Source organism: Neopelma chrysocephalum, unplaced genomic scaffold (genome assembly GCF_003984885.1).
Source record: "Neopelma chrysocephalum unplaced genomic scaffold, ASM398488v2 Primary Assembly neopelma1_84, whole genome shotgun sequence".
Lineage (NCBI taxonomy): Eukaryota > Metazoa > Chordata > Aves > Passeriformes > Pipridae > Neopelma > Neopelma chrysocephalum.
The window spans coordinates 2,077,295-2,090,715 of record NW_020897746.1 but is presented as its reverse complement, the minus strand read 5'-3'; the positions used below and the strand labels follow the sequence as shown (position 1 = coordinate 2,090,715).

At 50.3% G+C, this 13,421-nt stretch overlaps 1 protein-coding gene across 1 annotated transcript; it reads right to left on the bottom strand.

Annotated features, from left to right (window-relative positions):
• Nucleotides 1–4,554: 4,554 nt before the first annotated feature.
• On the bottom strand, nucleotides 4,555–13,181 carry TEKT3 (tektin 3). Its single transcript, XM_027691629.1, has 8 exons — nucleotides 13,096–13,181; nucleotides 11,554–12,157; nucleotides 10,924–11,007; nucleotides 9,377–9,447; nucleotides 9,032–9,175; nucleotides 7,105–7,327; nucleotides 6,430–6,584; nucleotides 4,555–4,848 (listed from the first exon to the last, which is right to left on the bottom strand). Exons 2-8 carry the CDS (start codon nucleotides 12,127–12,129, stop codon nucleotides 4,617–4,619), a joined length of 1,485 nt encoding a protein of 494 aa, XP_027547430.1. The 5' UTR covers nucleotides 12,130–12,157; nucleotides 13,096–13,181; the 3' UTR covers nucleotides 4,555–4,616.
• Nucleotides 13,182–13,421: the final 240 nt, after the last annotated feature.

Sequence of the window (13,421 nt, the reverse complement as noted above, 5' to 3'; positions counted from 1 at the left end):
AGTAGAATAATGAGAATTGAGGAGAGAAAGTGGGTTTTATAACACTTCAAGGGGCTCAGATGCTAATCTGACATGGCAGTGATGGACTGAAAAGGACCTAAGCCTCATTGAACTGTGTCTGGGCATCACCTGAACCAGCACATCAGGGGCTCTGCTCATCCCCTACCCTGGGCCGGGTGAATGAAACCACTCTTAAAACAAGAATTTTCAAAGACAAGATTTCCTCTGTATGTCTTCATGTTTAACCCCAAGATTTTGCTCTGTCATCACAATTTTAGGGACTTGCTTCCTGTTTCCTATCCTGGTGATTCAGATCATCAGCAAGAGAGGATTGGAAATGCAAAGGGAAGGGGCAGAAATCTGCCCTGCCATCAGTGATCCCACAGCTCGTGTGGGGCTGGGAATGGAACAAGGAGGGGAAACTCCTGTTTTCAAACAACTGGGCAACTAGGAAAAGGAGCAGAGCAAGATATGGTTTGACTCACATTTTGTAGAAGAATCTATAATGCTTTCCCAAACAACACATGTACATACACATATACATATATAAAAATACATATACACTGGTGGAATGGCTATTGGAAAACACGTTTCAAGCAGAAAAAAATAGGAGAGGAGACTTTTACATTCAGTAAACGTCTGTAACAAAAGGTCTAATACATCTTGGAGGAATTGACTTATTTTTCCTGACTTTTATTTTTCACCAAACCAAGAAGAATTTATAAAACATTTTAGTCCTGTCTGCATTCATGCCCCCAAAACAACTTTACCCAACTTTTTTCCTTTCCACTCCAAGCCAGTTGTCAGCACTGATGGAGTCAGGCTGAAATCACTGGAGAAAATCCCACTGACTTCAGTGAAACCGAAATTTGCCCACTGACCCCAAAAGCCACAAAAAGTCAACCAAGCTTCCCAGCTGGGACATGACTCTGAACACACTCAGATACTTTCAGAACTGGTAGTTCATGCTCATCTTTTGAGAGCAGACAACAGCAACCAGCCTTCTGTGAGGCTGAACCTGCAGGGGACACAGGTCTAAACCAGCTTTGAGCCACATTTCGCCCAGACTATTGAGTTTTACACTTTTGGCTCCAGCAGTCCCAGGTTTGGTCCCTTTTGGAGTCTCCTCCAGGGTGCCCAGAGTGGTCACTGCTGCCCTGAGGGGGAGGATGCTCCGTGCCCTGCAGCTCCTGCTGGGGGATCACAGCGGATGCTGCGACTCCGCACGGGCTCGAGGAACAACTGCAGCGAGAGCATGTGAAACAAATCCATCGGGGGATATCAAACCCAAGGACAGCCCTGGCAGCTCAGGAAGTCCTTGAGATGCTAATTGCTGGGAGCTGGGAAAGTAGACTGGGAAAATATCACAGAGTGTTTGCTGCCTTCTGTGCTTTTATCTGAGCATCTCCTGTTGGCTCTGGCAGAGGCTGCTCGCTGGACTCTGCTCTGAGCCAGCACAATCATTTCTGTGATTCTCCACTGCCCAAATTTTCCTTTAGCACTTTGCCAAAGTTTTCTCCCTTTTTTTTCCACAATAGCAATGAGTTGGGTTTGGGTTTTTTTTCTGACTGCTGATGCTCTTTGGGGAATTCTCTCTCCCTCGAGCATAATAATCTGCACTAGTTATGCAATATAGTGTTAACAGGGGGTTGGCAAGCTTTGATTTCACCCAAATTCGTATCAGACTCTTCCAGGAAATTCAGTGATTTTTATTTTCTTAGACAACAAAACCTCCTTTCTGAAAAGCTTCTTGATAGACCTGCCTGGAGTGTTCACCTGGATCCTGGACTGACAAAATCAACAGTGTCCTGGTTTTATTAATTTATTGTCTTTCCTCCAGTCACTAAACAATTAATTTACAGACACAGTTCTGCAGGAATGATGCAAAAGGAATGATGCAGAAGGGTGGGAATATGGTTGTAAGATGCAAAGGAATTTCCACAAACTAACTTTCTCAGCAACTTGGCTGATAAAGCCAGCAATAAAGCCAGCAATAAACCAGCAATAAATAGCAATAAAAGCAAACATGTTGTTCCTCAGACTGGAGAAAGGAGACATCACATCAGTGCACAAAGGTGGGTAAGGTGGCCAGGGATGTGATTTAGAAATGATCTACGAAAGCAAATCATATAATGGTACAGCAGCAAAGGCATCTCACACATCAGCAGAATGTTGTTTCATGCTCCTGGAATACATCAAAAATAGAGGCTGTTTGAACCCCAAACCCAGCCCTGAGGGGTTGGACTGAGCAGCTTCACTCACCAGCAGCTCTGTTATGGGAGACAAATCCATTCGTGGGCAGAAGACCCGGCCAAGAGCCACGTGTCTGCTGGAATTCCACCCAAACCTCTCCCTGGAGAGCCATTTTACAGGAGTTTTGTGGCAGGGCTGGCTCCAGTCATGGGAAAAAAAAAAGGCTCACATGGAAGCACACGTAGGATTCAGTGATCAAAGTGTTTGGGGGAGATTTGGGAGTATCAGCTGCCAGAAGTAACATCAATACTGTCAACTTATGGAAAACTGGCGTGGAGAGAACAAAACCCCAAAGGGACCTGGGAATTCTCTAACGTCTGGGAAATCTGCTGCAGGAAAGTGGAAAGTATTTGTGAAGGAAATTAGAGAAGCTGCAACTGAAATTCCTCTGGTCGTGGCTGAAACAGAGGAAAGAAATGCTCTGGCAATGTTGTGTAAAGGAGCATTGGGAGGGCAGGACAGCAAGGGAAAATGAAGAGCTGGGGAATTGTGACACCACATAAATACTGTCAGTTAGGAGAGAGCCTTAAAGGAGTTGGGCCAGTGGGAAAGGTGAGTGTTTGGGGAGCTCTGAAAGCAACACTGGAGGAAATAGGAGGCTTTGGGTGCTGACTGATATTGGTGTGCCCTCGTTGTAAAACAGAGCTCAGATATTTTTTACATGACTCAGAAACAAAGGTGGAAGTGAAATGAAGTGAAATGAAGGCGAAGCTGTCGCTGGTGCCAGGACTTGGCTCCAGGTACTCGAGAGCTGGAACCTTTCAGGAAGGGGCTGTGGGTGTCTTTGCTGCCCCACACTGAGCTGGGCACTCACAGGGCCCACTGCCCAAAAAACAGGCAGCTCTGCCTGAAAACCAGCTGTCTGGAGCAGGGCTTCAGACCAGTGGAGCAGCCAAAATCGCCAGAGGTTGGGAAAGGCTTCAGGAAAGGAATACAGGGAGAGTAACAGCACAGAGCTGGGGAGGATGCTAAAAAAACCAGAGGTGCCTGTGAGTTCAGTCTGCCATCAGTTTATTTTGGGGAGGCAGATCAGTGGAAAAAGGGAAGGTGTGATCAGCTGGGCAGTTTTTCCTGCTTACATTTGGATCTTTCCTTTAGAAGGGGTGGCTGCTCCCTCCGACGGACTCCGGCTCCAAGATACACACAAAGTAGAGGAAATCTATTTTTAGTCTCCTTGAGACAAAAGTGCTAGTAAAAAAAAATAAAATGTTAGAAAGACAATTGCTTCCTGTTTAGGGCTGCTGGGAAGGGAGATCCTGCCGAGACACTGAGGCTGGGCAGGACCTGGGTACAGCTCTCAGGAGCTGCCCCGGGGAGAGCAGGGAGGGCAGAGGGGTCTGTCAGGTGAGGTGGAGTCACCTGGGGATGTGAGACAAGGAAAGATGGTCTCAGCTCCTGGGAGCCCCCACACTGGGCTGGGAGGTCCCTGCCCTGGATTCCCGAGGGAAGAGAAGGGACTTGAGCTTCTGCTCCTTTGGGATTCTTGGTGCCTACAGGCTTCAGCCTGAGCCCAACTGATGAGGCTGAAAGACTCCAGAGTGTCTAAGTGACACGTGAGTCTAAGGAGACAATTTGCAAAGTGACTTTCACACTGAGCCTCAGATTGATTGAAGACTTATCCCTCTGAAAATTCCAATACTTGGCCAAATCAGTCTGATTCACAGCAAGAGAGCAGGTTGTGTGTCAGCTGGGGAGTTTGACTTCAACACTGATTCATCTCTATATCTTCAAAGTGCTGCTTCCACCAACAAACTACACACAGAAGGTTAAATTAGGAACCCAAAATTAAATCCACAGCATTCTCTACAATTAACTAGTCAAATATACTTCCTCATTTTCGATGGCACTCTAGATTTTTCCAAAGCAAGACAATTATCATTAGAAATCAGCTTAAACCGCTGATTTTTCTCTTTAGGAACAGCACATCCTGCAGCTCTTTCCGGGACAGTTTGTGTTTCTTCGGCTGCACCATTAAAAATACATCATGGATGTCAGCAGCTAATTACTCTGACAAGTAGCTTTACTTCCCCTTGTGCTTTTTCCACATCACACACACTCAAAAAGAGGAAGACGCGACAGTTTTTCTCCTAAAATCACAGACTGGAAGGGTAGGAATGGATCCCTGTGGGTGGATTTACTCTTAGTGTCATACAGGATATTTTCAGCTCCTCTCAGAGGAGCTGAAAGAGAAAAACTAAAAGGGAAAAAAAAATTATCCTGGTATAAACCACACACCAAACCAACCAATCATTCGACTTCTACTCAGGGTTTACGCGAGGAAATGAAATTCTCACACGGCCGTGAAATCGTAACAATCTATTTGCAAAGAACCGTAACAAAACTGGGAATACGTCTCCGTGTGTTCAGGTGAGCCCTGCTGAGACATATCCCAGGATCTGCACGGTGCTGGGATAGGTCTTGCGCATCCCCATGCACCTCTCCTGGTCGATGAAGAGCGAGTTGTTCTTGATGACCAGGTCGTGCTCCAAGACAGCCTTGGAACGGACCAGCATTTGCAGCATGTCCTCGGAGGCTCTGAGGCACTGGTGAAGGTTCCTGAGCGTCTCATTGATTTCATTGACCTCTTGGACAAGGCTGGAAAACAGCGAGAGCCCCCGTTAGCAGTCCCGTCACGGCAGCGGTTTCCAGCAGAGCGTTGCTGATGGGCCCTTTGGGCACAGGATTTCCCCCATCAGCAGGATCAGACCGATTTGGACCCCCCATTCCTGTCAGATACAATGCTGAGGGAAGAGCTCCTCCATGGAGAGGAAGGGGTAAGTTTGCTCTAAGGCTTCAAACTTACTCAGCTGTCAAACTTCACAGATTTCACAGGATTTCTGAGTTGGAAGGGACCACAGTGAATGGCCCATACAGGGGTCAAACCCACAGCCTTGGTGTTATTAGCACCATGCTCCAAACAGCGGAGCTGATCTCAGGGTCAGGCTGTGGGTATGTGCAGTGTCTGCCAGAGCAGCTCGTCCCACTGAGAAGAGGGATGAGCAGCTGTGGTTTCCCACCTCTGCTTGGGTTTGAGGGTTTGTTGGTTCACCCTCCTGCACTTCCCTGTGCTGGGGCCCTGCCCACACCCACACAGGCTCACACAGCAGAGCAGGGCAGCTGGGAGAGGCTGAAAGTGAATGTGAAACAAGTGGAGGACGGAAAAAACAACAGCGTGTGAAATGCTGAACCAGCTCTGGGGCTGGGTTTAAATTACTATTAAAAGGGAATCATGCTCACAGGGCTTCCAGGAGGAGGTGTGAAATTTGGGTGCCTCACAGGGGGCACTGAGGGCAACCTGCTTTGCCACAGCCCTCTGGGGTGCAATCCCAAAGAGCTCACTGTGTCCTTGAAAGGATTTCCAGTGTCCCCAGGGTGGGGAGGACAGCCCTTACTGGTTCTCCATGTGATACACCCTTCCTTGGAGTTACCCTAAAGGAAGGAGCTAAGGGCTCTCAACATGAGCCTGTCAGAGAGTTGAATCATAGAATCACAGACATCAACCACAGGATGGTTTGGGTCAGAAGGGACCTTAAAGATCATCCAGTTCCACCCCCTGCCACAGGCAGAGACACCTTCCATAGCCCAGGTTGCTCCAAGCCTTGTCCAACCTGGCCTTGGACACTTCCAGGGATCCAGGGGCAGCCACAGCTTCTCTGGGCAACCTGTGCCAGGGCCTCCCCACCCTCACAGGGAAGAATTTCTTCCCCATATCCCATCTAACCCTGCCCTCTGCCAGTGGGAAGCCATTCCCCCTTGTCCTGTCACTATCTGCCCATATAAAAAGTCCCTCTCCCTCCTTTTTATAAGCCCCCTTCATATACTGGAGGGCCACAATAGGGAGAATAAAGGGCTTATCCTTCAAAACTGAGCACATCCAGCCACCTGGGTGAGGCAGGAGAGAAGCTGAGTTTTACCCTAGTGGGAAAAATCCAGTCCCTCGTGGGGTGGCACCAGGCTGTACCTGGCCATGGTGCACAACCTCTGTCATGGGTGCAGAGCTGCCCCAGCAACCCAAGGCTGGCACAACTGCTTCTTGCTTTGGATTCTACCCAGGCACTTATGGAAGCATGATTTAGGAAAAGGAAGAAAAGCTGATTTTTGTCACCCAGTGATGCTCCTGAGTGCCACCCCCAGTGACTCCTCAGGGGCCCTGCCAGCCCTGCCCTCCTGCCTTACCGGATCTGGGCAGTGTCCCGGCACAGCTCCACGTTTGGTCTCCTGGTGCGCTCATCCAGCCGGGTCTGAGCCACTTTTAACTGAACCTCTTTGTCCTTTATGGTTTTCTGGATGACTTGTATCTTCGTCTCGATCTGGAAGATTTCCTGCCGTGTCTGGCGTGAAACACAAACACGTGTATTAATTGAAAAATATCTGCTCAAGTGATCACATCATTTCCCTTTTCTCCTGCCTGTGTGCAGGAAAAAAACAAGCTCAATAAGCAGACCCTGGGCTCAGACCAGTGTCACTGTGCCACACATCCAGGCACAGATCCAGCAAGAGTTTTCAGGGAAAAGCATCTCTTTGCTATTGCTGTCACATCAGAGGAGGTTTAGGAGCAGTGATGGACCTATTGAATTCCCAACTCCCCAAAATTACTGCTTGCAAGAGCTGCTCATCCATCCATCATCCCTAACAGAGGGAAAGTTTTTAATGGCTCCTCATTTAAGGGTGTGGCATCAGCAAGCCCAGTTTCAATCAACAGTCTCGAGCACTTTTCAGGAAGCCTCCCATGAGATCCACTGGTCTGAGCCAGGTGCCCATCACTGACCTCCGCTTCCTCTGCTTGGCAGAGGCAGGACATGGACAACCATCCCTTGGGATGAAGCTAAATTGGGAAGGGGTGCAGGGTACCTTGGCCAGGTGGGTCTGGATCTTGCTCTTGGCGTTGGCGGTCTCGGTGATGCGGCTGGTGAAGGCGTCGTTGACCTTGCTGAACTGGCGCCACATCTCGTCGGCCGTGCCCATGAGGACGCTCTCCGTGCTCGCCCGCAGCTTGGCCGAGGTCGCCCGCTGGCTCTGGGAGCGGAAGATGTTGTTGTCCGTGAACCTGGCCCACGTCTCCGGCACCGAGATCCTGAGGGGCGGAAAGGAGAGGCCCTGGATCAGCCCCTGCTGCTGAGGGAGGTTGTGTCCTGCTCTGCTCTGCCCTGGGGCGGCCTCACCTGGAATATTGTTTTGTGTACCACAATATAAGATATTAAACTCTTATGGAACATCCAAAGGAGGGAAGGAGGATGGGGAAGGGGCTTGATTTGAAGCCATGTGAGGACACTGAGGGCACTTGGTGTGTTCAGCTGGAGAAGAGGAGACTGAGGGGAGACCTCACTGCAGTTCCAGCTTCCTGGGCAGGGGCAGAGGAGGGGCAGGGACTGAGCTCTGCTCTGGGGGGACCAGGGACAGCAGCCAGGGAATGGCTGGAGCTGTGTCAGGGCAGGCTCAGGTTGGATCTCAGGCAAGGTTCTTCCCCCAGAGGCTGGTTGGGCACTGCCCAGGCTCCCCAGGGCAGTGGGCACAGCCCCAAGGCTGCCAGAGCTCCAGGAGGGTTTGGCTGATCCTCTGGGGCACAGGGGGTGACTCTTGGAGATGGGCCTGTGCAGGGCCAGGAGTTGGACTGGATGATCCTTGTGGGTCCCTTCCAGCTCAGCATATCCTGTGATGGATCCTGCCAGCGAGCAGTGAGGGTCAATTGTAGATTAAATGTATGCTCTTAATTAAATTACATGAAAGTGAAACATCTGGACCCTATTTGTTCAATGATGTTTATTAAATGATGACCTGCTCATGAAGACAACCTCTGAAAGCTCAGACAAACAAAAGATTCTCCCAGAAACAGTAGAGATTCCAAACAGGTCTCCTATTTCCATGTTTAAGGCACTAAGTGCCAAGGGATTCCCAGCTCCATGACAACACACAGATCGAAGTCAATTCATTTTGCTCACAGCCCATCTCAGTTTCACACTAAACTGCACAAGCATTAGATCCCACTCCATTCCCTGTCTGTGTGTTTGGGATGAAGTTCCTGCCTATGCAGTAGTCCAGAACAAGGTCAACAAAAGACTTAAATACCACATAAGCTCCATTTAAAACCTGCTGATTCTCGGCACATTTTACCCCCCTCTGAATTTTAGCATCAATCCCTTGCAATTCATTTGCCTGTCTAAATACATCTGAGCTCTACTGTGAGTAATCACTCAAACTGTTAGAAAAATTGAAACAATCTGTGCCTCTCCATAAACTGTGTGTGTCTGTGCGAGCAGGAGATTTATTCCCTCAGCCCTTTGCCACTTAGGGCATATCTCTGCAAGTGCTTAGTTCATTTACTACAGAGCCAAAGCTGAATTCCTGGCACCCAAAAGCAGCTGAACCCTGTCCCAGGACAACAGTCTCTATTTCTTCATCTTGTGTGTCATTCCAGCTCGCTGCCAGGCCCTCTCCAGGCAGGGGTGAACCCCCCAGACTTTACGTCAGGGAAGAGCACTCAGGCAAGCACTGACACATCTTTGAAAACATGCATAAACTCAATGGGCTGTGCAGAGGTGCTGGGCTGAATTCATTTGCAGGCTGATCTCTGGACCCTGATATAATGTTTAATTAGGCTGGACTCGCTCTCCCCTGCTGGGTGTTCGGCAGAGGGCTGTTCTCCCTTCATGGTGAGCAGAGAGAAACAACCCCTTGGAGGTGATGGTGGGATGGATGTGCCTGGGAAAACCCAGCTCCCTGCCAGGGAGAGGCACTGTGCCTCCCAGGGCCCCCCCAGTGCCACCCAGCCTGCACTCACGTGGCATCGATCCGCTCCACCCCTCGGAAGTAGTGGATGCCTCTGGAGGTGTTCTTCAGCTGGTAGCACTTGTTGTCGATGTGATGGCCCATCTGCTTGTCAGCCAGGTCCTTCTCCAGCTCTTGCCGGGCCTCCTTGTTGCACCTTCAGCACAGACACAGCGGGTCTCAGTGGGGGTGTAGGGCTGGAATGGTTTCCTGCCCAGCTGTGTGCATCCCTGCCCGCTTCCCATGGAGCCTGCACGGGTTTGACACCTGCAGGGGGTGGGTGGGGTAGGGCCCTGCTGGAGGTTCACATTAAAATGCACATCAGCCCTGCAGCAAGAGACCAGGAGCCCCTCCTTACATGAGCTGGGCATTCACGGTGCTCAGGCACTGCTGGAGCCTCTCCCGGACGGACCTGATGATCTTGATTTCCTGGGCAAAGGTAAAACACAACTCCATCAGTATCCACGGCCTGGACACACTCATCCCCTCGAGCCTCTCCAACCTTGCACACAGTGAGAACTTCCCTGCTTGCCTTTCCCCCAAAGCAAACAGGGGGTGCAGAAAGGGCCCCCCAGCCCCAGTGCATGTTTGTGCAGCTGAGCCCACACCCAGTGACAGGAGGGGACAGGAGGGGACTGTGACCACTGCCACGGCCTCTGAAATCGCTTTCAGGGTGGGCTCCCAAGTGTTTTTTCATCTTGACATCCACGTCAAGGGCTGCTTAGTTCCCCTACAAGGAGATGGGTCCAGATCCTGACCTGATATGAACAGGCACAGCAATTGCCTGGATCAGCAGTGCTGTACATCCCCACCCCAGTCCCAACATATCTTCCTCCCCACAAGAGATCCCATCCATATGGGACAAGAGGAGATGGACTTTGGTGCAAATCCCCAGTCCTTTCTAAGAAACACTCAGCCCTACCAGGGGAAAGCATGTGCTGCTCTCAGCTCACTTGACTCCAGCACAAACTTATTGCACCTGTGAAGCCTCAGCTTCCAGAGGCAGGTGATCAGTGCTCCAAACTCAGGAATTTTTAAGCCCTCCTGTGTGCAGGAGCCAGCTGAAAGCATAGCCTGAATATGCCCCAGACACTTAAAAACACCAAAATGCCTTTATGGAGATACCAGCTCTGATAACTTTCCTAAAGTCTCGTGACTTTCAAACTAAGATTTTAATGTTTTGGGGCCTGACTCATGAGGAAAAATCTTCCAACAGAGCAGTGGCATCACAGTCCCAGGGGCTGCAATTTCCTTCCCAGTTTTGTGATGTTTTTGCAGTGGTTCTGTTTCGCTGTTCCCTGCATTAGGATCCCCTTTGCTGTGCCAGCTCTCATTGTGTTGGATTTTATTCATAGTTTAAAGCAGACTATATAAAGGCAGGCAGGAGTGCATGTTTTTGCAATTTCTATCAAATCCATTGCCTGAGCACACAGAGCAACAGTCCTACTGCAGCCACACTGCTCTGAGCAAAGCAAAGCTGGGGGGAGGTGTAAAATCTTTTATTAGACCAGCTAATATAGCTGGGAAAACCAGACAGGCTGCCGGGCACACAGTGCCTTCTGCATATCTGTGTGTGCATCTGTGTGCAATATATATAATGTTCTATAGATACAGAGATATCTCTCACAGATAGATACTGCTCCTGTGCTGGCAGGGCTCTGATAGGCAGGGCTGTCTCACAAACTCCATGAAGAAGGGCAGAGGACCCCAATAAGCCACACAAACACAGTTGGTTTTCAGCTACTCCTTCCTCTCTTGTGGGGGAACGCAGCAGGTTTTGGGGGGTTGGAGAGTTTAGCACCTCACCAGCACCAAGGAGCCAGGGAGGGAACAGGGCTGCAAAACCTGTTTAGGGTAGTTTAGGTAAAAATAACTCTAACACATGATCTGTGCTGCCAGACTTACTGTGATGAGCTGTTTCTCCACATCATCATGGACTAGGTCGATGCCCATCCTCTTCTCCCGGTTGAGCAAGCACTTGTGAGCGACCTGTTGGGGACATGCCATGCCATCAGTGCTGGCTGCAGGGACAGGGTTCCCTACAGGGGTGGTGCCCGTGTCAAGTAATGTAAGAAAGGAAATGATAGGTGGGCACAGAGATAACAGCATGGGAAAAACTGCCCTGGTTTAGCTGACAATGAGCAGCCGAGTGCAACATCAGCATTAAATCGATGTGAGGGAGCCCACGTGTCCCTGGTGCCACCACAGCTGAATGCAGGGACCTGTGTCAGGCTCGATGCTGACCTCACCAGAGCCTCGTGGTAAGACAAGGGCTTTTATCTCCCAAACCAGGATTTTGGAGATAAAAATATTTGGTTAAACAAATCCTGTCCTGATGTGCTCAGCGTGCGCCGGTGGGGGGGGGACGCAGCAGATGGCAGGGGATTTGTTTATTCCTAACAGAACTAATGGGCTCTTAATAAAAACTTTCTAGATGTTACAGAGCTGTAATGAAACTTTATTAGTCTAATTTGAACGGCTGCAGATGTTCTGGCAGGAGGCCACAGCTCGTGGCCCACAGGGAAGGGTCCTTACCTGGAAGGGGCCCTCCGTGTCGGCCAAGGCTCTCTCCAGCCGCTTCTGCATGTCTGTCAGGGAGTTGGTCTCCCTGATCATGGCATCCAGCTCGAGGCAGAGCTCCGACTTCCAATATTCTATGTCATTGACACGTTCTCCCAGGTTCTTGGTGCTCTCCCCTTGGGTCCTCTTGGCCTGCTGGTACACGTCCTTGATGGTGCGGTTGAGGTCGGCCCTCAGACGCTCCGCGTTGTGCCGGGTGGTCTCCGACTCCTTGTAGTTGGTCATGTTGGACCTGTGCCAGTCGTCCAGGGTGTGCCGGGTGAAGACACCGTCCGGCCTCTCGGAAATGAAGGGAATTATCTTGGTGGGGGGTAGCCCTGGGAAGCTTTCGGAAAGGGGAGCCAGAGTTGGGTTGAGGGCAGCTGCTTTGTAGTAGGCGTTGGGCATCCAGGGGAGGCTGATGCTCTCCGGCTGGTAAGGAATCCGGTTCTTGTAGCTTGCAGCCACGGTGCTGGTGGCAGGCAGGATCTTGCTGGGTGGTGGTTTTGGGTAGGTAAACTTTGCTTTCAAGGGGTAGCCGTAGAGCTCCATTGTGGAATGCTGCTGTCAGGTATGTGTCCTGCACAAAGGAGGCAGAAGAAAACCTCACTCGGTCAGTTCCTGCCCTTGTCTCGCTTCTCATAGCAACACACACAACTTGTGATACAGCCAGTGATGCCCAGGGTACCCACACTGTGCCTGTACAGGCCTAAATCTCAAAAAAAAAATCCCTTCTGACAGCATCCCAAGTACTTGGATAGACAGGGATTTGACTCTGCTGGTGGTATCTAGTGTCAGGTCTTGAAACAAGGAGAGGAACAAATCATGGTGGCCAAGGAGGATGACAGATCTGATACCTTCATTTTCCTTATTCCTTATTCCCTATTTCCTATTATACCTTCATTTTCCCTGTCAATCTAGTGAAGTTCTTATGTGGCAGGGACGTGTTCTTCCCCTAATACCCTTAAATTTAGCAAAAAAAGCTTTCACTAACGCAACCCTCTGAGCCAGTTTGGCAGAACTGAGGATGAGATGTCTGTGCTCAGGTCCAACAAAACCCACCGTGTGGGAGCTCCCACAAACCAGTCACTCCAGCCCTTTTGTTCTGCTAGGGATAAGCCACTGCCATTCCCTAGCTCCAAGCCACTTATTTATTCTTCTTTATCAAAATTTTTATTATTTATCATCCATTTCATTATTACAACCTTATACTTAGGAAACAGCATTCAGAGAGTGGGAGATGGTTTCCCTGGCTCCCACCCCTGCAAAGAAATCCTTCCCTTTCAGACACTGACAGACAAGCATTCAAGAGAGAAAAAAAACCTTAGGAATGGCCTGCAGTTACTTTTCCATGCATTTCCAGCTGAATTAAATGGCCCTGCATCCCCCTCAGGATAAACCATGCCAGAGTGGTACTTTCTACCCTCCCTGAACACGGACACACACCAGGAGCTGCTGACCACCTAGTTTGGGTGTATTTGGATGCTATAAGAGATCCTGGGGGCTGAGGAGAAGTACCTGCTTTGCTGGTCCTCCCCTCCCAGTGGAAGCACAGGCTCCCCTGTAGCTGTGAGTGTGGGTGTGCTCAGGGGTTTGGGGTGTGCTCAGGGGTTTGGGGTGTGCTCAGGGGTTTGGGGGTGTGGGGGTGCTGCTCCTCATCGCTGTGGTGCTGCGCTTGGTGGTGGCACTGCCTGGCTCTGCCCCAGCCCCAGTGTGCTGGCACCACAGGGCCAGGGCACTGTTGCTACGGGCAGTGGGGTTCTGCAGAGGGTGACCGGGTTCTACGGTGGCTGAGGGGGTTCTGTGACCTGTGACTGGGCTCTGTGACCTGTTCTGACCATTGA

Bases quoted from the DNA above. Each gene is read 5' to 3' on its own strand.
- TEKT3 (XM_027691629.1), bottom strand. From the start codon at position 12,129: ATGGAGCTCTACGGCTACCCCTTGAAAGCAAAGTTTACCTACCCAAAA. The intron at 9,448-10,923 runs GTAAGTCTGGCA...ACCTTTGCCCAG, and splicing joins TGGAGAAACAGCTCATCACA to GAAATCAAGATCATCAGGTC. The intron at 6,585-7,104 runs GTACCCTGCACC...GTTTCACGCCAG, and splicing joins TCCAGACCCACCTGGCCAAG to ACACGGCAGGAAATCTTCCA.